Here is a 24,759-nt window from a genome sequence, read left to right as displayed (position 1 = left end):
TTCCAAAAATCAAAATTCAAATACTTTCGATCAATATTGAAATGGCAAAAACAAAAATATGAAGCAACTATTACAATAGAAAGATAAAGCAGAATAAGTTATGACCCACAATCTTTCCTTTGCCTGAATGAAAACTGGATAAACAAGCGACCATATCATAAGTTCAATAATGGCATTCTCTGTAGAAAAATTTAATTCCACAGCTTTATACGCCACCAATACAAACACATCTAAGATAGCTTGCAGAGATTTTCAAAACCCATGTACTCTTGATTTTCCATCTTCTCAATCATTTTCTCTATTCCAACCCCACCTGTTTATACAGATACATACATGAATGAGTGAGAGAAAATAAAATAAAACATCTTTGCATGGTTACTAATCAAAACAAAAAGAATATGATGTTACGAGTTCTAAGATCATGGAAAGTACCTAAGCTGATTGCACTTATGAAAATGGTCAAGGCTAGTATGAAGATGATAATGGAAGCTCTGCCAAGGATTGCAATTATTCTTCTCACCACATGCTGGCCAGCGAAAGCAGCAAAGGTTGCAACCATAACAAAGTAAGAAGCTGCAGAATTTTTTTTCCAAAACACACACACACACTATGTATTAATATTCATTAACCAGCAATGTAATATAACGTGAGCTTTTCTTAATTAGTTTCCAAAAACTAGCAATGTGATATAATGTTGGTTAGTGGTTACTTACCATAGGGTACTGGAAACCGATCTAGAAGGTAATATTGCACCACTGACATGGAGGATGAGAAAAACATGGCAAAAGTTGATGTAGCACTTGCTACCTACAGAAGCAGATAATAAATACACATTATTTGTCATTGTTATTCAAATAAAAATTGGTTTATGTACACTAAAAATTAGTGTCACCATTACCAAATCAGTAATTATGTATTTATTATTTATATTTTTATACATATTAACTCACATATTTTTTGAATTAAATGATCAACTAAATAATCAAACATGTAATAGATAAATGATCAAACTTGTTTAAAATATTATGATGAAATTCTTTTATGTGATACCAAAAAAGTATTTCTATAAGCGGTGGTTAATTTTTTATTCTTATATGCAAAGGTTAAGAAAAGTGAAGAGAAGAGAAGAGTAGAGTAGTGTAGTGTATACCTGAGGAGGAATCCCAAGTTCTAGAAAGAGTGGCCCCAAAATGAAGCCACCCCCTAGACCAAGAAGTCCACCAACAATACCAGCTATTATTCCACATGCACAGCAAAGACAAATCTGATGAATCTTCCAATTTGTGAATTCCTTTCCCTTTGATGCTATCACTCTAGTTCCTTTGGATATGCATATGGCTTCAAAAAGTGTAACAGAGACTGCAATAGGCACCTTCAACATGCATGGCAATTGGGCACATCAAATTTTGTTTAGTCCTTTAGCACAGAAAAGTATCTATTTTGAGTTCAAATCTATTATAGATTTCCTTGATGGTTGATGCACCTATTTGGTTAACTTAGCAAGTTGGAAACTGGAGTTATACAATGCAACTAGAATATTCTATTCAATATTGAAATTCATGTCATATGTAGTTTATTATATTCCTATTTAGGTATGTTCTTAGAAAACTGTACCTGCAATGTATTTAGAACCCAGTACTCTATGGAGCAAGTCTTGGTGTATGTCTGCATAAAACAGATGCACAATCACAGTAACATAATTAAACATAATAGAAAAGATGGATGTGTGTGATAAAAGGAGTAAAAAAGAATGAAGCCTAACATGTTAGTTCAATTACCTTAACAATCTGAACAATGAGAAAAGCCACCCAAACATACACAAGGAGTAATGATTCTTTCCAATATATGTTCTGTAACATAGGGGCCTGCATGCACACCATATAAGTTTTTCCATTCAATATACATAAAGTTTGATATATTCATTTTTCAAAGTGGATTAAATTTGGATAAACTCTTGGAATTACCTCTTCATCATGTATATTATTAGTTGGACCACTTGGTAGTCGTTTGTACTCACTCTCTGCAGAATCATCTGAAATAAGAGATTTCAAGTCTTACAATAACACTGTTTCCAAAAGGTGCCTATACATAACATATAAATCTACTCTTTTTTTTTTTTTGTATTTTTAATTACCATCATGCATTTTAAATATGTACATTAGCAAGAAGCAAACATTCCAAATGTTTCTTTCTCTGTATAGTTGAAGAGGTTTTATCTGTGTATTACAAACTTGTGTTTATGGGGACTTACCATCACCAGGTTTTGGTTCTGCTTCTAAAGCCTTGGCAGCTTCCTGAAAAGTCAATCAGATACCACATCAAATTGAAGAAGTGAATCCACTCAACCTTAAAAATTAACTAAGATTCTAAAAGTAAAATTTACCTTTTTCAACATTGTTTCCTTTTTCCAGGTTTCTATGCCTTTGAATAAAGCTTTTGTTGATGTACCTATCGCCAATCATTTCCACTTAAACAATTAAGCATCTTTAATCCTATATATGTATTTAGTAGATATGTTATGAAGATAATTACTAAAATGATTACCTATGAATAAGATAATAAGCAAAACAGTGACCATCCAATCAGCAAACATGACATTGAATGCAACACCAATGCTTATTCCAAGCATCAGCATAGGTTGGAATAGCAGAGCCAGATCATAATCAATAAGGGGTATGTCTAAAGTTGGGTGTCTAAGCCTCAGATTATAGTATACTGTTGACCCAGCTGCACCCATAATCATACCTGCAAAAACAATGAAAATCAAAGTATATACAATTAACATGAATACATATATATATAATGCATCAATATATGTTTGTTTAGCATGCAAGAAAATAAATAATCAAGCAATGAATGCATGTGTACACTAACACTTAGAAATGGCTGTAGAAGACTTGGGATCAAAGCCAATGATCAAAGCAAGCATTGGCACAAAAATCCCACCACCTCCAACCCCTCCAACGCTGCCCAACGCTGCTCCCAAAAATCCAACGATTGATCCCACAATAATTCTCCAATCAAACTTCATTTCCTGTTCAAACATGCATGCATTTAGTTTGTTACATGATTATTATTATTATTATAAAATACAAACAACATTATATATAAAAGAAATAGTAACCGAATTAAGTAACTCACGGGCCAAACAGGTTCATAGGAAGACTTTCCCTCTTGCCATAGAAAATCAATGACCACTCTTAGAATTCCTTTTGTTTGTTTGTCATCAGCAAAATCCGCTACCTCTTTTTCTTTCAACACTCTTTCTGCTAAACAGACAGTGAAGAACATAGTAACAAGTATCCACAAGACCAGCCATGTTTTTGCTAACGTTGTTGCTGCAGCACCCAAAGAAGTGACATAATGTTTCACTTGTGTAGTTGCCATGTCTACACTATCGAATAAGCTAGCTGTGAATTGAAGCCAAATATAGGAAAATTAAACTAGTTAGCTACTATGTATTTGATGAGAAGAAATTATATTAATTGCCTCGCATTTTTTTTCGTGGTTTTATTTTATTTGGATTCTTCAAGTACGGTTGAGGAAGGAAATTATGGTAGGTAAGGAGTGCATTTTCTTCGTTACCACTATCCTTGTTTCATATATATAATAATTAATAAGGGCAAGTACAATGTTTCTATCTGATCAACTTCTAAGTTATAACGAGTTAAGCTCTAAATTAGTATTTACCATTGAAGTATTGTGTCAAATTAGTTCTTGAAATTCTAATTGCCTGTAATGTATTTTTGTCAATATCAAAAATATAGATGCAATTAGAATTTTATGAATTATTTTGATTACCACGCTAATTTTAAAGATGACTTTAAAGTTTAGCTCAAGTTATAATTGACTCATTAAACTTTGTTATTTATTTTTCAGAAAAAAATTTTGGATATAATATTTTTAAATTAAGATACTTTAAAATAAAAAAGTTAATAAAATGATAAAGTGAAAAATTAATTACTCTTAAATTAAAATAGTAGGACATATATTTTATAAAAATTACAAAATTAATAACGATTAATTTCTCACTCTATTATTTTACTAATTTTTTCATTTTAAAAAATTTAAATTCAATATTTTTTGAGGGGGAATTAACTTCTTAGTTTCACAACTTAATATTGCCTAACGTATTGGTGGTGCGCACGGATAATTTTACATCTTTAACGTATATGTGAAAAAATTTAAAATTCACTTGTGCGAAATATTAAGCGTTATCTTTTAATATAATATTAATTAAGTTTTCCTCGAAATTATATTCGGATCCAAGTGTATTTATATATTAGGTGTTAGACATATAGTATCCGGTGCAAAAATAAAACTGATTAATTTCAGAATTTGCATTGACGTTTATTAGTTTACTTCTTAAGAATTTTAAATAACATGCATGCGAAACTGTGAATAATTTTTAATCAAAAATGCTATTTGTACACCAAAATCAGTTATTAAAATCAGTCACCAATATATTTGTCTATAAATATATGTGTGATTTAATTTATTTTTAATATGTATTTATATTTTAACATGTATTTTATACTGATGACTGATTTGAGTGGCTGATTTTAATATATACGTAGTATTACTCATTCTTAATTAATTCCAAATGTTTTTCCTTCATTCTCATAATATATCCGATTACATAATTCATAGTTCACCGAGCAAGAAGTATTGTTTGAAAAAATAAAATAAAATAAAATAAAAGTAGTCCCTTCTATATTATGAATATTTCTCATCACATATATATCCACTTGCCATCATGGCTTTGCACGTTGTTGTCACTAACTTGGTATACTTGTTTGTCCCTGTCTGAATAATTATTCACTTGCTTTAGTAAAACGATTAGGGAATGTTATCCAAGGATAATGCTAGTCATGGAAGCTTCCCGAAATGGCCAATATATAAACATGCACGATAGATAGTGACACTGGGAAATTAACTACATACGTTTAAGAACCTACCTTGTTCAGCATATAAATATATATACATCGCGTCAAAAACAAGCCAACGGGTTCTAGAGGAAGCTTCATATTATGTTTTAATGTTGAAATACTAAAACCTTTTTCTAATTTCTTTTTTTAGCTTATAGCAATTGTTTATATATAATTTTAGATTAAGGTATTGTATGGCCCCCGAAAAGATTAACCACAGGCACTTCAAGAAAATATCAAGTCATTAATTATAAGCAGTGCTACTTCTCAACCGTTGTATGCAGGTGCCATGGTTTTGAAAATGGGACTAAACAAATAGGTTGAATTTAATAAGTGATTAGATATTTACTTTCTTATGGTACCAATCTTTTCATTTTATCAATATACAATCAAATTGGAGTAAATGCAGCTGGGCTGTCCTCAAAGCTAAGCACAGCTACGAAGCTTCATAGTTAAATATTTTGGTTTCTTTCCATCCACTACCAAAATAAATTACTTGCAAATTGTCTAGTTTTCTTTTTTTAAATAATAAATGTCTGTTTTGGATGTTCTTAATGAATTATATTAATTCTTTAACCTTTTTTGCCCAATTAATAATTAATCCTGGAAAAAAGTCTTCCAAGCAAGAAAGATGTTTGTGGAATAGAAAAGTATGAGCAAAGAAAAGTTAATAAGAGCAATCGAAAGTCTAGCTAGTGGTAAGAAGGGATTGTTATGTACACAAAAACAAAAAATTGAATTTCATTACTAAAAATGTCCCAAAAATTGAAATAAAAGACCCAAGTGTAAAAAATAAAAAAGACCCCAACCCTTTTGCACAGAAGTTTGCTTGATACAACATATATGTTTGCGGCTATTACAAGAGTTATAATAATTTCTGAGACCGTTCCAAGGCATGCCCATAAAAAACAAAGTACACATCAACAATCACCATGCCACCACCACATTACAAAGCTATAACAATTAACAAATTAAATAATTGAAGAAGGTCTCATGGACTGAGGTCTGATACAAATTAAAAGTGTCATCGAGCTCAAGATGACGAGCTCTCACTTCCCCATACCAATGAATTATGCATAGCATGCAGGTAAGAGCAGTACACATACACAACTTCATTGATTATTGTTATTTTTTTTATTTTATTTTTTTATTTTTTTATATAGTCTCCTTCCTTTGTTATCACATACATACAGCGTAAAGGAGAATTATATATAGTGATATGATGGGTTTATTGATCTGTTGTAGTTTTAAGGCCTCTCACCACTACTACCGCTTGTGTTTTCCGGGCTTGAAAACACTGTTTTTCTGAACTTTTGTAAATCAGCATTGTACTGCATTGTGTCATAGTCATTGCTCCCTCCTCCTGAAGGGTTCAGGACACCACCACCGCTACCATCAGTTGCACCTGCCTTACCCATATTCTTCAAGTCATCCAATGACACATCTCCTTCCAACGCCCTTACAATCTGATGTATGTACATTTCTTTCATTAATGTCTTAATTAGAGTAAAGGAGAAAAATAGGTGGGACTTTAACAAATAAGTTTTTAATTAATTAAAAATACAAAAACGTTCTTTACTTTTTGAGATACGAGACATTTAAATTTTTTTTAAAAGTCTATTTGTCTTTATATATTTTAGATAGAAAAAATTTAAGTGCCTCGTATTTTAGAATAATCAAAACTTGTGTATCTTCGAATTAAAAAATTAGTTTCTCTAAAATTAATTACTCAAATTATGATCAAAGTATATAATTAATTAAGTGTACCTGACTCATTTTTGGACGCTTCTTGGCAGAGTGACGGATGCTGGAAGAAGCGCAAGCTGCCATTCTTGTCATTTCTTGTTTGTTATAGTTTCCTTCCAAACATGGATCTACCAATTCTCCAAAGTTGCCGTCTTCCTCCAACCCACGTATCAGTAGTGGCCGCGCCTGTCAACATTCCAACCCAATGTTTTATTTTATTTTCTTCTTCATGCATAAATTAAAGGGAAATCAACTCTAAAGTATAAACATGAATGCAATGATACTAACCCAGTCAACTAAGCTATCATCCATGGCACCTGAGAGATCCACAGGGCGCTTCCCGGTTATGATTTCTAATAGCATCACTCCAAACGAGAATACATCAGACTTCTCTGTCAATTTTCCACTTGATGCATATTCAGGAGCTAAGTACCTGTGTGTGTTAACATGTAAAGATCAGGCCATCAAGCTCTATTCAGTATTTATAAGAATACTCCTTATGACTTTGAAGAACATGTAATGAAGAAAAAGTACCCGAATGTTCCCATGACACGAGTTGAAACATGAGTGTTATTATCTGTCGTCAGCTTAGCCAATCCGAAATCAGCCACCTATATATGCATGCATCGTAAAATGTTTGTCATATATAATTAATGGGAGACACATGAATAATGTATAAGAGACATAAAGGTAGCTAAGTACGTAGAAGATAAAATATAGAAGTATGTGAGAACCTTTGCTTCGAAGCTACTATCAATAAGGACATTGGCAGCTTTGATGTCACGATGGATGATGCGAGGATGACCTGGGTGTTTTTGTAAATATGGAAAATCAAAATAAGAATGTGTACAATAAGAAAAGATAGATGGATAGAGATGAAGATAAGAATGTTAATTACAATCTTCATGAAGATAAGCAAGTCCCTTAGCAGCTCCAATGGCAATGCGCAATCTGGTAGGCCAATCCATGGTAGGAAGGTCCTTACCATGAAGGTGATATTCCAAGGTGTTATTAGAGATGAATTCATAGACCAACATTCTCTGGCCACCGGCAATGCAGTAACCAACAAGAGAAACAAGGTGGCGATGATGAACACGGCTGATGATCTCAATCTCAGCCTGGAACTCGCGCTCGCCTTGACCGCTACCGGCCTTGAGAGTCTTAACGGCCACCTCCTTTCCGTTAGGGAAGACTCCCTTGTAGACGTAACCGAATCCACCTTGGCCTATCATGTTTGCATCTGCAAAGTTTCCTGTTGCTGCTGCGAGTTCTTCATAGGTGAAGGTGCCAGCCTTGAGGCCTAATGTAATACCCGGTGACGGAGGAGGCAGAGGCGGAGGCCCCATCGAGAAATTCGAGCTCAAGTCTGAGCCGTTTGACATCATCATCTGAGGAGGTTGCTGTGCACCCCAAGCAGCACCAACACCGGCGTTAGGACCAGGAACCATTCCCATTCCGATCATTCCATTTGGCATCCGCACCACATGTTCTTGATTTGCTGGACCACCACCTCCTCCATAGTAATTTTGATTCTTCCCACCATTGTTGTTGTTGTAGTAGTAGTTAGTTTTTTGTTGATCAGGTGCATCTCCACCATAGTAGTACAACTTCTGTTGTTGTTGCTGCTTCTTCTTTTTGGACCTTCTTCTTATGCAAACAATGGCAACAATGAGAAGGATAAGAAAAAAAACTCCTATTGAAACGTATGCTACAATGTGTCCCAAATCATCACTGAAGAGATTGCCAAGACCCTTAGACCCTGATGGTGAGGTTCCTGGAGGAGACGGTAATAATGCCTCGCCGGAGGATGATCCTGGAGGTCGGGTAGCAGGAGGAGAGGAATCTTGGGAGGCTGGCGTGGGTGGTAACGGCGCTGGAGGTGATGATGATGACGGGGAGGAGGAATCTTGGGAGGGTGGGGGCGGTGATGGCGGTGATGGTGGTGGTGACGATGATGATGAAGAATCATCATCATCTTGGGAGGACGAGGATGGTGGCGAGGATGATGACGATGAGGGTGATGGTGGGCTCTGATCAGAAGAGGGAGTATCATCGTCAGAGGGTGGTGAGAGTGTTGAAGAATTGGAGGAAGACATGTTGACGTATGTTGGCTACTTCTCTCGCAAACACATTAATAAGAGCTGCTTTTTCCGGCGTAAAATGGGGCCGCTGCGGCCGCAAAACACCGCCTTAGCTCCTACTTGCTCAATGGTTGGGACCCCTGCCAAAAAAGAAAAAGAGAATGATGGTGGTTGGGAATGCAGCATAGTTTTAGAAATGAGTTTTGTGGAGAGAGATGGGAATTGAAGGAGCTGGACATACCTGATGGGAAGAATAGTTGCAGGGGATCACAACAAAAGGAGAAAAGGAAAGATTGTTTGATTGTAATACAAAATGAAGCATTCCTCGTTGGTCTCCTACAAAGGGGGGCCTCTGTTGTTGTCCACTCAACTCTATCTCTTTTTTTTAGTTACTCTTGCCTCCTTTTACCATTATTTCATTCTTTGACCGCTCTTCCCTTCATTTCCATCATTCCATCTATTCATTATAAGCATGGTCATAATCATGACACATGTTTTTCCCAAATATAGCACTATAACCAAACGCGCTCCCAACTAAATTACACTCAAAATAAATACTCCAAATCTTCATAATCTCATGCAATATAAATTAAAAAATAATAATAATAATTTTTGCTCTTAACTATGTGACATAAAAAATCAATTATCAAAATTCTCTACTTATATAAAATATATATTAAAATACAAAATATAAATTAAAAATGAGATAAACAATATCTTTATTTTTACATAAATATATAATAGCTAATTTTTATAGTTAATTTATTATGAATCCAAAATATGGTCAATCTATGTACACTTTTTTTAATAGAAATGACAACACTATCTATATCCACAAACATTTTATCTACCTAATATAAAATAGTAATATTATGTATAAGTCTTTTTGGTAACAAAGCTAAATTAAGTAAAAGATACTCTTAAAAAAACACCCGTGTACATACACTCTACTAGCACACAATTAGAGCGTGCGTTACATTTTGCGCATTTTTTGCAGCACAAAATTTCGAAGTATAACAGACTAAATTTTACATATAATACAAACTTATCGATTTAGTAGTCCACAAATTTTTACACATAACATACAAATTTTAAAGCATAGCACACAAATTTGCACAAACTTATCAATACAGTTAGAAATGTTCATGTTTTAGTTTTTTCACATAAAAACTGGTTTAAAATTAGTTTATAATGTAGTGCACTAATTTAAACCAGTTCATAAAAATAAAACCAATTTAAATTAGTCTATATGCTAAGACTAGTTTGTTGAGTTAAGAAATTAATTAATAGAATTGATGATGACAAACATTTGATTAGTAGGCTAATCACCCAATTAACTTTGATTATTTTTGATAAGTGATGCAGGCTAAAAATAAGTGTTGCAGCAGCCCAACATCAAACAAAAGATATATGCTAATGGGCTGAATGGTAAGTGAAAATAAAGACAAGCCCAAGTCATTCATCTCAAGCAAAAAAGTCTTCCAAGAAGCAAGACAAGGCACCAACGGGCTGAATTTGAGAAGAACCCAATCCAAGCCCGAATTGTTTTTCAATTCCCTCCATCTTGCCTTACCAGAAGCAACGTTCCTCTCCTCTCTAATCAAGTCAAATCAAAGCTTCAGAAAAGTAAGAAAGAGAAAGAGAGAAAAAGCTTCTTCCCTAAGCTAGTAACCAAAGAAGCAAGAGAGAGAAAGTTTAAGCTTGAAACACAGAAGCTAAAACAGAAAATCCAAACCAAATCAAGCTTAAGTTAAAGGTAATCCATCTCATCTTGCATGCATCAGATCTTCTTCTCTTCTTCCCAACTCTCTGCTCTATCCGAAAATGGCATTCAAGGAAAAGTTGGTCTCTGCCCTATTCTGCTTCACATCTACGGTCACAAGTGATACTTGGGGACCAAGTAGTTTCTCAATGGCTAAGATCAAGTTGATCATGAGAAGATTTCTACGGTTACTGCTTTGTGGCTTTCGGCCAAGATGAAGGAGTCAGAAGCAAAGTTTCTACTCTAAGGTTTAATGTGAAAAAGTGAATCTATGGGTTGGTAAAGCTCAAGGCTCAAGGTGTTGACCTTGGAAGAAGAACCCAGCAACATGCAAGGAGATAAAAGAAGCTTGCTGCTCATTCAGAAGGTAAGGAGAGAAAACCAGAGTTTGTGAGTTGTGTTCCAAAGAAGTTCCTCTACTTGGATAATGCTTTCGTTCAAAGAAGTATTCGGCCAATACTGAAGAACTGTATCTGAGGTTTGCGAATCTGATTTTGCACATAGCTAAGAGGCTGCTGATGAAGTCAATCTCCTTCATGTTTTACAGATTGTAATTTACTTTTTAATGTTTATCTTTCTGTAATTTCTTGAGAGAAAAGGCATATTGTGAGAAAGCTCAAGTAAAAGCCATGAGTGGAAAAAGGCTGAGTGATACGCTTGAGAGAAAAGCCTAGAGTAATTTTCAGATTTCTTTAGGTATGTCTATGTCTTGTATCTTGTACCTGTGAGGTATCCCTTTCTTAGTTGGGTTAGCACTAAGAGGAATAGTTAGGTATTAGCATAGCCAATGTCAAGTTAGGTTAGAACTTGAGTGTGAAAGGATTTGGTCAATCCTGTGAAATTGGTGTATGTAATACTGTTAACTATAGTGAAATTCTTTCATAGTTGTGGAGGAGACTGGATGTAGGTTGCATAGCACAAGGCAACCGAACCAGGATACATGCTGGTGTTAGCTTTTCTCTTCTCTGCTGAGTTCTGTTTTCTGATATTCATGAGACAAAAATAAATTGTCTCATAAATTTCCACTACTGAGTTCAAACAGAACCTGAATTGAAAGTTTGTTTTAAAAGGGTATTAACAGCAATCAAAAGGAAGGCATAGATTCAACCCCCCTTCTCTAAGCCTACCACAACCTTCAATTGGTATCAAGAGCTAAGGTCTCAAGAATCAAGCTTAACCGCTTGGAGCAAAGATCCAATGGCGAACAACTTGGGCATAACCACAGTTGCCTACACCCTCACTGAAGGCCAGTCAAACAACTGGCCACCTTTCTTCAACGGAAAGAACTACTCCTACTGGAAAGAAAGGATAAGGATTTTCATCCAATCCATTGACTACAACATATGGAAGATTGTTGTGAGCGGTCCCAAGGTCCCAACAAAAACAAGTGCTGATGGAGTGGTGACTCCAAAAGAAGAAGCTGAATGGAATGAAGATGATAAGAAGAAGATAAAGCTGAATGCCAAAGCAATCAACCTTCTTCACTGTGCTATCAGCTTTGAAGAGTACCGGAAGGTGTCTAGATGCAAGACAGCCAAAGAAATCTGGGAAAAACTCCATGTTACACACGAAGGCACTAAACAAGTCAAAGAAACGAGGATTGATATGCTGCGAAAAGAGTACGAGATGCTTAGCATGAAGGATGGAGAAAGCATTGATGAAGCGTTTGAGAGATTCTCAATCATAATCAATAACCTTGATGCTATGGGCACAAACTATGCAGAACAAACCTTGGTGAGAAAACTCCTTAGAAGCCTCACAAAAGAATGGGAAACCACTGCCACTGTCCTAACCGAAAGTAACAACCTAAGTCCCATAACCTATGATGAGCTGAGAGGAAAACTCCTTGCCTATGAAGCCACAAACACAAACACAGACTCAAAGAAAAAGGGAATAGCCCTCAAGTCACAAATAGAACCAAAAGAGAGTGAGTCTAGTGATGGTATTTCAGATGACGAGCTTCTGTTTTTTGCTAGAAGATTTAGAAGAATGATGGAGAACAAGGGCAAATACAAGGGTTCAAGTTCAAAGGAACACAAGATCAACTTGAGCAAGGTGACGTGCCATCACTGCAAGGAGGCTGGACACTTCAAGCTAAACTGTCCAAAGCTCAAAAAGAAGGACAAAGGAAAGAAGGAAAGGAAGAGAGTACTCATGGCATCTTGGAAGGATCTTGAGAATGACTCAAATGAAGAAGAAGAATCTGAAGGAGATGACAAAGACTGCTTCATGGCTGGAAACAACAATCTTGATGAGATAAACTATTATGATTTGACCATTGAGGATTTGCATGCTATTATTGATGATCTCACTTTAAACACATCAAAACTGCTTGATAAATACAATGAATGCAAATCTGAAAGAGATGTGTTAAGAGCTGAAAATGAGTTTTTAAAAGAAAAAGTGAAGGAAACTGAATGTGCTTTGGAAATCATTGAAGAAAACAGATTTCTAAAATCTGAACTTGAAAAATTAAAAGAAAAGCACATTGTGGATCCTTCTCATGAGTTAATTGCTGAAAATGAAAGATTAAATGATATGATTAAAAGACTGAATGGTGACTTGGCAAAATTTGCTCAAGGTTCTAGCAACTTGGACAAATTACTTGCAAGTCAAAGACCATTGTTTGAAAAATCTGGTTTAGGCTACATAGCTAAGGAAGATGCAGTTTCTAATACTTCCTCTATAAAATTTGTGGCTTCTTCATCAAATACCAAATCCATACCAAGCAAATCAGGTATCGGATATGTTTCAACTTGTGAAGAAAAATTTGATGAAGCATACACAAATGAAACTGAGCCTTCACCAAGAACTGGTCCGAGTTCAAACCGGCCAGGTTTGGGTTACATTTCAAAAAATGAGGCTGTTTTCAAGAAACCACCATTTTACAACAAAACCTCATATTCAAAAGGTAAAAATGTTCAAAGAAATTCTGGTGAAAATGCTTTTGCAAAGAGGAACAACTATAATAAAAATCAGTTTGTCAAAAGAAATGCATCTCCTCCAAAAACCAGAAAATTTCAACACTTTAATCATTTCAAGCAATATAATTCACCTCAATTTCAGCGACACACATCTGAAAATCATTGTGTCAATTGCAAGAAATTTGGTCACTCATATGAACAATGTTTCATTGAAAAAAGAGTTGTTGGAAATAAAGTTTACAATGTTGTCTGTGATTTCAATGCACTTGGGCAACCAAGATGGATTAACTTCAAAGGATCCAAATTAATTTGGATACCTAAGGCTACTTGAAACTCATCATGCAGATTTGCCTAGCATCCAAGAACAAAAAGGACATGTGGTACATGGATAGTGGATGTTCAAGGCATATGACTGGAAGGTCAACCTACTTCATCAAACTAAACAAGTATGATGGAGGTTTTGTGACCTTTGGAAATGATGGTAAAGGTAAAATCATTGCTGTTGAAAAAGTAGGTAATGAGCAATCTACTTTCATTGATGATGTGCTTTTGGTATGTGGTTTGAAGCACAATCTTTTGAGTATAAGTCAGCTGTGTGATTTAGGATATTTAGTGATTTTCAAAAGATTTGAATGCTGTGTTGTTAATGAAAAAACAAATGAAGTGATGTTTGTTGCCAAGCGTTTCAATAATATGTATGGACTTACTCTTGATGAACTAAAGGATCAAAATGTAGCTTGTCTTCATTCTAAAGAATCTGAAAAGTGGTTATGGCACAAGAGATTGGGCCATGCAAGTATGTTTCAAATAAACAAACTTATAAAGAAAGAATTAGTAAGAGGTCTTCCTTTGATAAATTTTGACAAAGACATCACTTGTGATGCTTGCCAAATGGGAAAACAAGAAAACGAGAGTAGGTGAATATGAACTGCATCGTTTCAACAAGAACCTATCTTATAACTTTTGCACCCCATTATACTTCTTTCTCATGTTTAGTAAAGTGCTAAAATTATATAACTTTTTTGCATATAGTATCAATTTTCAAGGATAAAATTTTTTATAAGGGGGTAAAATGTAAGACCTTGAGTTTTTGAAATTAAAATAATGAGATATTTACGATTTATTATATTTGTTTAGGATTTTATTTTAAAATTTTTTATTAAAAGTAATTAAATTGAATTTATGATACTTTGAGTTTAAAAATTATTTTGGACTCATGTAAATTCTATCATAATTAGATATTTTCTAATATTTTAAAATTTATGAGTTTTAATAATTTGAAAATAATGAAGATTTGATTTAATTTGAATAATTGAGATTTGGAATTTAATACTTTGATTTTATGAACTAAAAGAAAATAAATTAGATTATCTCTAATTTTAAATTAGGGTAATTATTTGAAACTAATTAGTAAGTCGATAAATAAATAATATTCTTAAAATAATTATATTGGAATACATTTAGTTTTTAATTACTATTCTATCCTCTAATTTTATCAAAATTCCTACACTATTCTTATTTTTTTTACCAAACTTTAACCCTAATTTATCCACACACACAGGGATGACAAAGCGGGCGGGCCCTGTCCTGCCCCGCCTAGGGCGTACCATAAACGGGGCGGGCCAGTCCGCCCTACCAACTAAAGTGGGTAGCCCACCCCGCTTTATGGCGGATTGGCAGGTCGACGGGCTAGCCCACTTGACTCTTTTTTTTTTGAAAAATAAAATTCATTAAAATTAATAAAAAAATAATAATTAAAAAATTAAATACAAATAAAAAATAGTCAAATTATAATATAAATTTGTTTACTATCTTTTTTTTACTTTTAACTTCAATAAAATTGTTCAAAATAATATTTATCAATAGAACCATCTTTATTTTAAAAAATAAGTCACATAATTTAAGCATATATATAAAATTGTAAAATAAAATAAATAAAGTTAATAACTAAAAGAAGAATATAAATAAAAAATGAAAAAAAGTGTTTAAAAATTATATAATTATTAATTTTGTAATAGTAATCACTCCTTTATTTAATAAAAAAAAGAAAAAATAAAAATCTTTGACCCGGCGGCGCGACCTGTCCCGTCTCGCCAAAACCCGCAAATTTGGCGGTGCGAGTTTGGCAGATTTTTTTTTAATTTAGCTGGATCCAAATTCTATCCCGACCCGTCTTTTTTAGCGGGTTCGACAAGTCGGCCCGACGGGTTCGACCCATTTTTCCACACACACAATGTCGTCGCTACTGTCGGTTGGAGTAAAGAGGAATTTCGAAGAGAGAGGAGTTCACAGAGGAGAGAGAAAAGGACGCGCACATACACACACACAATGTCGTCGCTGCTGTCAGTTGGAGTAGAGAGGGACTCCGAAGAGAGAGGAGTTCGCAGAGGAGAGAGAAAAGGACGCAACAGTATCGCTGCTACTGTCGCAAGAAAAGGCCGTCAAAGCTTGTCCGATCTGCCGTTCTGGTTCTGCTGCAACTCGCCCATGTCCTTGCTCATTTCTGTCCTCTGTTCAGCCTTCGCCGAAGCTCCTTGTCGCCGAATAAACACGTTGGAGCTTCCAAACTTGCCGGCAACACTGCCTCACTATTGCCTCCCAGTGTGGACTATTTGATTTGATTTCTATACTGAAAATTCCCTTGTTGATTCCCTTATTAGTATCAACTACAATTTTCTAAGTAAAATTATTTTGATAATAATGTTTATATGCTCTCATGTAGATTATAAATGTATTCTCTAGTTACCGAGTTACAAAACTCATTCCGTTTTTAAAAAAAGTATTTTTCAAAAACAAATACATATGTGAGATATTTTATTTAAGAGTAATGATCTGTAATGGATACTTATTTTTTGTTAAATTCCTATATGTTATATGCTCCATATATCACAGGCAAAATTCAACTATATTAGTTTATTTTATTAACAATAATGTGTAATTATTCATTTTGGTACTTATAAATTTATTAAAAACATTTGTAACCTTCTCATTTAATATATATTCTAATTTGTTTAGCTTGTTAGGGGATAATTTTCTTGAGTACGAATCATGATTTTTTTGGACCGTAACGGCAGATGTTCATAAAATATTATTAACAAATATTTTTATATAATACCTTTTTTAGCTCATGCTTTTTGCTATGGTCAATAATTCTGTTCATACCTTGGCCCAAAATATAAGCTAGGCCCAATCAAGATAAGAGGCCCAATCCAAAAGGTTGGCTTCACTAACTATCCGATCTCCACTAAGAAGTCGGAGTCAACACCCGCAGGCAGTCATCACTTATCCAAGGGAATAACTACCTCCTTAAATCTCTCACTTACTTCTAGAAGAGAGATCCCAACAACCCTAAGATAAAGGGTGTAAGACTCAGAATTTTCGAAAAAATCTTATTGTGAATTAATTTCAATTTATTTATTCATTAAAGATTTTAATTTCGAAAATTATTTTGTTAAAGCTAACTAAATCAAGTTTTGATAATTAAATTAGTAATTTTATCTAATTTTACAATTATTGGGTAATTTTCATATTTAAATTATAAAGTTTAAGAATCGTAAAATAATAAGAATTTACATAATTTGATTTAAATAATTGTGATTTTAGAAATTAATACTTTAATACTTTAATTTTTATGAATGAAGAAAATTAATTATATTATCTATAGTTATCGAATTAGAATTATTTATTTGAGAATAATTTGTAAATTGATAATTAAATAGTATTTTTAATAAATATTAGTGTTGGATTAAGACAGGTTTTCAATTATCCTATTACTCTTAAATTTATAGAATTGTTATATTACTTATATGAATTTTATCTTAACTCTAAATTCCTAAATAAAACCCTAATTTTAATCAAATTAAATTATAACCCCCTCCTAATCTAACCTAACCACCGCCACTCATCTAACCTAACCACCCCCACTCCTTAACCCAAACTCAGTTCCATCCCTTCAGAAAAAAAAAAGAGAAAGACAGAAAGAAAGAAAGAAGCGAAGGCAACAAAAAGGGAAACAGGGAAGGGGAGAATCAGGGAGGAAGAGAGCGTCGGAGAGGAGCCGCCGCCGCACTACTGCCGCGCTGCTCAGGACCGTGTCCCGCTCACTATCGCGCCGCGCTCAGTGTCGTCCTTGTCGTCGCACCCGTGTCGTCATCACGCACAAGAGGAGGAGAAGGGGAGCGACGGGGAGAAAAGGAAGGGATGACGCCGTGACTGGGCTCGCCGCCGTTGCGTCGCAGGAGCTTCCAGTCCCGTTGCTGCCGTTCGCGCTGTCACCTCCAGCCCGTGCCGTCGCCGTTTGTGAAGAGGGAAAGAGAGAGAGAGAGAGAGAGCTCGGGAGCAGAGCAGAGGCTCGTGTCCAGCCACCGCCGCACCTCTGCCGCCGAGAAGCTCCACTGCCGCCACTGAGATTCACCATCGGTAAGGGTTTTTAAGTTTGGTTTACCTTCATTTAAGATTCCGAAAACCTTATTGTCTCTGCGTGTTGGTTTTAGTCACCGTCGAAGAAGCTTCAGCCGCCACCGTCGATTGTCACTGGGGAACAACCATCGTGCCTCTGGTCGCCGAAATCACGGACTAGAGAGAAGGGGGTTGCCTCTCCTATTGCTGCTATTTCGTTCTTTTATCGTAAGCGGTCTTTGTTTCCAGTTCCATTGAATTCATTTCTGTTTTCGATTCCATTGAGTTTAAATTCTCTATTTTGCTGTAACCATGGTCACTGTTGCTGGAATTACTGACGCCGCTCTCGGTGCTGATTGGATTAACCACCATAGCTATTCTGCATCACCTTCACTTTCCATTATTTCTGTCAGGTCCCGTTCTTGCCGGTGTTGGCCATTGGATTTGTAACAGCTCCAACTTTTATTTTCCTCTTGATTCGGTGAGTTTTTCTTGTTTTGGAACTCTCGCTGTTAGCGATTCGTTATAGTTTATTGAGGATTTTGCAATGCTATTTGCTATTTGATTGAGTTTCGATTATTTCTTGTTGCGATTAGAGTAACTATGGTTGTTGCAAAAGTGGTTTGGAGCCGCGGTTGTGGCTGCCGCTGTGATGAGCCAGGGGAAAAAGGGATTCAACGCGTTTAATTATGCGGATTGCGAATAATTGAGGTAGGGTTTTTCTTAAAATCTATTTTATATTACAGAGTTGTGATAAATAGATATTGATGCAAAAAGATATATTTCTGTGATTATATTTGTTTTGTGGATGTGATGGTCTGTTGGACTGGATTATTGGGTGCTTGATTGCTTGAGTGAAGTACGATTGTTGATAAGAAATGGATTTGAAAAGTTATTTACTTAATTATTAGGAAAAGTGATTTTTCTTGGTTTGAAGTTAAAGCGGTTTGATTTTGAGTCGGTCTGATTTTATAAATAACTTAATACTTGAGCTAGTTTGACTTTAAAAAGAGTTTTATTATTGGAATTGGTCTGATTTGAAAATAATTTGATGCTGGAATTGGTCGAATTTTGGAAAGTGATTGAGATTTGGAAATGGTTGAGAAATGGTTTGAGAAATGTTTGGATGGGACCCATAAAGGGTGGCAGTGTCCGAGTTTTAAAGGAAATACTGCCGAAATTTTATAAAATTGGAAGTTTTATTTGAAGTAGTTAATTAAAAAGATTTGTTTTTAAACATTATATGTTTAAGATTGATTTATTTATCAAAGAAAGAATTATGTTTGAAATTGGGATTGTTAATGAATGGGATGGAACGAAGGATGATGAGGATTGATGAGGATTTTCTTTGAAATATGGTTTTTGAATGAATTTGAAAATGAGATTTGGATTGATGAATGATTATGATGTTGAGAATGTTGAGATATGATCTTTGAATTATTCATATGGCTTATGAATTTGAAATATTTGAGATACGAGGTTCCCTAGATTAAGTGCCGTGGCTTGCCACCATGTGTACCAGGTTGAAAACTCGATACTCTGTTGACCCTACGACGTAAGTGTGACCGGGCACTATATAAATTCTCGGGAATGTTACCCCCATTGAGCAATATTGATTATTTGAGAAAAAGCTATGCATAGACTCTTGGGGATGCACGTCAGGGGACAGTTGATGAGCGGACAATTTATACGCTTTTTGACATTATTTTTAGTATGTTTTTAGTAGGATCTAGTTACTTTTAGGGATGTTTTTAATAGATTTTGTGTTAAATTCACATTTCTGGACTTTACTATGAGTTTGTGTGTTTTTCTGTGATTTCAGGTATTTTCTGGCTGAAATTGAGGGACTTGAGCAAAAATCAGATTCAGAGGTTGAAAAAGGACTGCTGATGCTGTTGGATTCTGACCTCCCTGCACTCAAAGTGGATTTTCTGGAGCTACAGAACTCGAAATGGCGCGCTTCTAATTGCGTTGGAAAGTAGACATCCAGGGGCTTTCCAGCAATATATAATAGTCCATACTTTGGCCAAGAATTGACGACGTAAACTGGCGTTCAACGCCAGCTTTCTACCCAAATCTGGCGTCCAGCGCTAGAAAAGGATCCAAAACCAGAGTTGAACGCCCAAACTGGCACAAAAACTGGTGTTCAACTCCACAAATAGCCTCTGCACGTGCAACACTTAAGCTCAGCCCAAACACACACCAAGTGGGCCCCGGAAGTGGATTTATACATCAAAAACTTACTCATGTAAACCCTAGTAGCTAGTTTATTATAAATAGGACCTCTTACTATTGTATTAGGCATCTTTGGACGCCTGGTTCTTAGATCAGAGGGGCTGGTCTCTCGGCCATGCCTGGACCTTTCACTTATGTATTTTAAATGGTAGAGTTTCTACACTCCATAGATTAAGGTGTGGAGCTCTGCTGTTCCTCAAAGATTAATGCAAGTACTACTGTTTTCTATTCAATTCATCTTATTTCTCTTCTAAGATATCCATTCGCACCCAAGAAAGTGATGAAGGTGATGATTATGTGTGACGCTCATCATCCTTCCCCCTTATGAACGCGTGCCTGACAAACACTTCTGTTCCACATGAATTAAGCTAGAATGAGTATCTCTTAGATCTCCTAACCAGAATCTTCGTGGCGTAAGCTAGAATGATGGCGGCATTCAAGAGAATCCGGAAGGTCTAAACCTTGTCTGTGGTATTCTGAGTAGGATTCAATGATTGAATGACTGTGACGAGCTTCAAACTCGCGAGTGCTGGGCGTTAGTGACAGACGCAAAAGGAGGGTGAATCCTATTCCAGCATGATCGGGAACCGACAGATGAATAGCCGTGCCGTGACAGGGTGCGTGAGCATATGATTCACTGAGAGGAGGGGATGTAGCCACTGACAACGGTGATGCCCTTGCATACAGCCAGCCATGGAAAGGAGTAAGACTGATTGGATGAAGATAGCAGGAAAGCAGAGGTTCAGAGGAACGAAAAGCATCTCCATTCTCTTATCTGAAATTCCTACCAATGATTTACATAAGTACCTCTATCCCTATCTTATTATATAATATTCGAAAACACCATTATCACTTTATATCTGCCTGACTGAGATTTACAAGGTGACCATAGCTTGCTTCATACCAACAATCTCCGTGGGATTCGACCCTTACTCACGTAAGGTATTACTTGGACGACCCAGTGCACTTGCTGGTTAGTTGTATCGAAGTTGTGACAATTATGAATTAAGATCAAAGCACCAAGCTTTGGAGCCATTACCAGGGATTGTTCGAGCCTGGACATCACAAGTTCGTGCACCAAGTTTTTGGCGCCGTTGCCGGGGATTGTTTGAGTTTTCGGCAAGCTTATTGGTCCGGTAACATCAGTGCCAGATTCCCTTTTGATCCGGCAACAGCACCAAGTTTTTGGCGCCGTTGCCGGGGATTGTTTGTGTTTGGACAACTGACGGCTCATCTTGTTGCTCAGATTGGGTAATTTTCTTTTCGTTTTCTTTTCAAAAATTTTTCAAAAATATTTTTCTAAAATTTTCTCATCTGTTTTCGAAAAAAATAAAAATATTTTCAAAAATAAATTATTCTATGGCTTCAAAATTTTTAAGAATGAATTCTAGTGTTTCATGAAATATGTTGAATCATATCTGGCTGTAAAGCCATACCCAAACTACTTTGGGATTGGTATTCAACTAATCACTCCAGCCCATGTAATTATATGTTGCAGCCTGGCTGGCTGTAAAGCCATGTCTATTCCTTTGGGAATGAGTATGTTGGGCTTGTCATGTCTGAATTACACTCATATTTTTATTAAAGCTTGGCTGGCTATTAAGCCATGCTTGACCCTTTGATTGGAGCTTTAAGACTAACATGGCAAGATTCCTGGAATTCATATTAAAAATTTTGAAATCCTTATTCTTACTTCTCACAATAATTTTCGAAAAAATTAAAAGAAAATCCAAAAAAATTAGAAAATCATAAAAATAAAAAATATTTTGTGTTTCTTGTTTGAGTCTTGAGTCATATCATAAGTTTGGTGTCACTTGCATATGCATCTTGCATTTTTTCGAAAATATCATGCATTCATAGTGTTCTTCATGATCTTCAAGTTGTTCTTGGTAAGTCTTCTTGTTTGATCTTGATGATTTTTTGTTTTGTGTCTTTTCATGTTTTTCATGTGCATTCTTGAATTCTTAGTGCGTAAGCATTAAAGAATTCTAAGTTTGGTGTCTTGCATGTTTTATTTGCATTAAAAATTTTTCAAAATTGTGTCTATGATGTTCATCTTGGCATTCATAGTGTATCTTGACATTCATAGCATTCTTGCATGCATTCATTGTTTTGATCTAAAAATTTCATACATTGCATAATTTTCATGTTTTCATAAAAATTTCAAAAATAAAAAAAATATCTTTCCTTTTTTCTCTCATCAAATTCGAAAATTTGGATTGACTTTTTCAAAAATTTTTTAAATCAAGTTGTTTCTTATGAGTCAAATCAAATTTTCAATTTGAAAATCTTATCTTTTTCAAAATCTTTTTCAAAAATCAAATCTTTTTCAAAATTCTTAGTTATTTTCGAAAATTCCAAAAATAATTTTCAAAAATCTTTTTCTTATTTTATACCATAATTTTCGAAAATAACATAATCAATTAATGTTTTGATTCAAAAATTTGAAGTTTGTTACTTGCTTGTTAAGAAAGATTCAAACTTTAAGTTCTAGAATCATATCTTGTGATTTCTTGTGAATCAAGTCATTAATTGAGATTTTAAAAATCAAATCTTTTTCAAAACTAATTTCAATCATATCTTTTCAAAAATATCTTCTTATCTTATCTTTTTCAAAAATATCTTTTCAAAATATCTTTTCTAACTTCCTAACTTCCTATCTTTTCAAAATTTGTTTCAACTAACTAACTAACTTTTTGTTTGTTTCTTAACTTTTTCAAAATCACCTAACTAACTCTCTCTCTCTCAATTTTCGAAAATATCTTCCCTCTTTTTCAAAAATTTCTTTTTAATTAACTAATTATTTTTATTTTTTATTTTTGAATTCAAAAATTTTCGAAAAATACTAACTAATTTTCAAAAACCAATTTTCAAAAATCACTAACTCTTCTTCAAAATAATTTTCGAAAATTATTCCTCCCCCATCTCATTCTATTTATTCATTCATATCCTAACATCTCATCTCACATTCCAATCCTCACAGTTGTGTTTCTTCCTTTACATCACATCCTTTATCTCCCCTTCTTCTTCTACTTACAAAGGGATCCCTATACTGTGGTATAGAGGATCTCTATTATTATTATTATTTTTCTGGCCATTCTTCCTTGTCATATGAGCAGGAGCAAGGATAAGAACATTCTTGTGGAAGCAGATCCAGAACCTGAAAGGACTCTGAAGAGAAAATTAAGAGAAGCTAAAATACAACAATCCAGAGATAACCTTTCAGAAATTTTCGAACAGGCAGAGGAGATGGCAGGCGAAAATAATAATAATGAAAGGAGAATGCTTGGTGACTTCACTGCACCTAATTCCAATTTACATGGAAGAAGCATCTCCATTCCTGCCATTGGAGCAAACAACTTTGAGCTGAAACCTCAATTAGTTTCTCTGATGCAGCAGAACTGCAAGTTTCATAGACTTCCATCTGAAGATCCTTTTCAGTTCTTAACTGAATTCTTGCAGATATGTGATACTGTTAAGACTAATGGAATAGATCCTGAAGTCTACAGGCTCATGCTTTTCCCTTTTGCTGTAAGAGACAGAGCTAGATTATGGTTGGATTCTCAACCTAAAGACAGCCTGAACTCTTGGGATAAGCTGGTCACGGCTTTCTTAGCCAAGTACTTTCCTCCTCAAAAGCTGAGCAAGCTTAGAGCTGATGTTCAAAACTTCAGACAGAAAGAAGGTGAATCCCTCTATAAAGCTTGGGAAAGATACAAACAGTTGACCAAAAAGTGTCCTTCTGACATGCTTTCAGAATGGACCATCCTAGATATATTCTATGATGGTCTGTCTGAGTTATCTAAGATGTCATTGGACACTTCTGCAGGTGGATCCATTCACCTAAAGAAAACGCCTGCAGAAGCTCAAGAACTCATTGACATGGTTGCTAATAACCAGTTCATGTACACTTCTGAAAGGAATCCTGTGAGTAATGGGACGCCTATGAAGAAGGGAGTTCTTGAAGTTGATGCTCTGAATGCCATATTGGCTCAGAACAAAATATTGACTCAGCAAGTCAATATGATTTCTAAGAGTCTGCATGGAATGCAAGCTGCATCCAACAGTACTCAAGAGGCATCTTCTGAAGAAGAAGTCTATGATCCTGAGAACCCTGCAATAGCAGAGGTAAATTACTTAGGTGAACCTTATGGAAACACCTATAACTCAACATGGAGAAATCATCCAAATTTCTCATGGAAGGATCAAAAGCCCCAACAAGGCTTTAACAATGGTGGAAGAAACAGGTTTAGCAATAGCAAACCTTTTCCATCATCAACTCAGCAACAGACAGAGAACTCTGGACAAAACGCTTCTAATTTAGCAAATCTAGTCTCTGATCTATCTAAGGCCACTGTAAGTTTCATGAATGAAACAAGGTCTTCCATTAGAAATTTGGAAGCACAAGTGGGCCAGCTGAGTAAAAGGATCACTGAAATCCCTCCTAGTACTCTCCCAAGCAATACAGAAGAGAACCCAAAAGGAGAGTGCAAGGCCATTGACATAAGCGCCATGGCCGAACCTGCAAAGGAAGGAGAGGACGTGAATCCCAAGGAGGAAGACCTCCTGGGACGTCCAGTGACCAATAAGGAGCTTCCCTCTGGGGAACCAAAGGACTCTGAGGCTCATCTAGAGACCATAGAGATCCCATTGAACCTCCTTATGCCCTTCATGAGCTCTGATGA

General features: G+C 35.3%; 3 protein-coding genes and 1 non-coding gene across 4 annotated transcripts; 1 reads left to right on the top strand and 3 right to left on the bottom strand.

The window, feature by feature from the left end:
* LOC107642866 (sulfite exporter TauE/SafE family protein 3) lies at positions 1–3,633 on the bottom strand. Its single transcript, XM_088486663.1, has 12 exons — positions 3,142–3,633; positions 2,875–3,034; positions 2,545–2,745; positions 2,384–2,448; positions 2,252–2,294; positions 1,965–2,032; positions 1,779–1,865; positions 1,615–1,665; positions 1,151–1,372; positions 714–807; positions 433–573; positions 1–313 (listed from the first exon to the last, which is right to left on the bottom strand). Exons 1-12 carry the CDS (start codon positions 3,385–3,387, stop codon positions 231–233), a joined length of 1,461 nt encoding a protein of 486 aa, XP_088342789.1. The 5' UTR covers positions 3,388–3,633; the 3' UTR covers positions 1–230.
* A 2,012-nt stretch (positions 3,634–5,645) lies between these two features.
* LOC107642867 (proline-rich receptor-like protein kinase PERK15) lies at positions 5,646–9,093 on the bottom strand. Its single transcript, XM_021123011.2, has 7 exons — positions 8,997–9,093; positions 7,573–8,895; positions 7,409–7,479; positions 7,209–7,285; positions 6,963–7,107; positions 6,696–6,860; positions 5,646–6,394 (listed from the first exon to the last, which is right to left on the bottom strand). The coding sequence occupies exons 2-7, from the start codon at positions 8,768–8,770 to the stop codon at positions 6,176–6,178; spliced, it is 1,875 nt and encodes a 624-aa protein (XP_020978670.1). The 5' UTR covers positions 8,771–8,895; positions 8,997–9,093; the 3' UTR covers positions 5,646–6,175.
* A 2,621-nt stretch (positions 9,094–11,714) lies between these two features.
* LOC148563365 (uncharacterized) lies at positions 11,715–18,020 on the top strand. Its single transcript, XM_088486769.1, has 3 exons — positions 11,715–12,665; positions 17,398–17,860; positions 17,935–18,020. Exons 1-3 carry the CDS (start codon positions 11,715–11,717, stop codon positions 18,018–18,020), a joined length of 1,500 nt encoding a protein of 499 aa, XP_088342895.1.
* A 5,699-nt stretch (positions 18,021–23,719) lies between these two features.
* Positions 23,720–23,827, bottom strand: LOC148563364 (small nucleolar RNA R71). The gene has a single exon (XR_015884745.1). It is a non-coding gene; the product is annotated as a small nucleolar RNA R71 (small nucleolar RNA).
* Between the last annotated feature and the right edge of the window lie 932 nt (positions 23,828–24,759).

The sequence above is a fragment of the Arachis ipaensis genome, chromosome B5 (genome assembly GCF_059453495.1).
Source record: "Arachis ipaensis isolate K30076 ecotype BB chromosome B5, ASM5945349v1, whole genome shotgun sequence".
NCBI lineage: Eukaryota > Viridiplantae > Streptophyta > Magnoliopsida > Fabales > Fabaceae > Arachis > Arachis ipaensis.
This window is presented reverse-complemented; position numbering and strand designations above follow the sequence as displayed.

Bases quoted from the DNA above. Each gene is read 5' to 3' on its own strand.
- LOC107642866 (XM_088486663.1), bottom strand. From the start codon at position 3,387: ATGGCAACTACACAAGTGAAACATTATGTCACTTCTTTGGGTGCTGCA. The intron at 2,746-2,874 runs GTTAGTGTACAC...TTGTTTTTGCAG, and splicing joins TTCTACAGCCATTTCTAAGT to GTATGATTATGGGTGCAGCT. The intron at 314-432 runs GTACTTTCCATG...CTGTATAAACAG, and splicing joins CATAAGTGCAATCAGCTTAG to GTGGGGTTGGAATAGAGAAA.
- LOC107642867 (XM_021123011.2), bottom strand. From the start codon at position 8,770: ATGTCTTCCTCCAATTCTTCAACACTCTCACCACCCTCTGACGATGAT. The intron at 7,108-7,208 runs GTACTTTTTCTT...TAACACACACAG, and splicing joins CGTGTCATGGGAACATTCGG to GTACTTAGCTCCTGAATATG. The intron at 6,395-6,695 runs GTACACTTAATT...TACATACATCAG, and splicing joins AGCGTCCAAAAATGAGTCAG to ATTGTAAGGGCGTTGGAAGG.
- LOC148563365 (XM_088486769.1), top strand. From the start codon at position 11,715: ATGGCGAACAACTTGGGCATAACCACAGTTGCCTACACCCTCACTGAA. The intron at 12,666-17,397 runs GTACTCATGGCA...CCATCCCTTCAG, and splicing joins GAAAGAAGGAAAGGAAGAGA to AAAAAAAAAAGAGAAAGACA. The intron at 17,861-17,934 runs GTAAGGGTTTTT...TGTTGGTTTTAG, and splicing joins GCCACTGAGATTCACCATCG to TCACCGTCGAAGAAGCTTCA.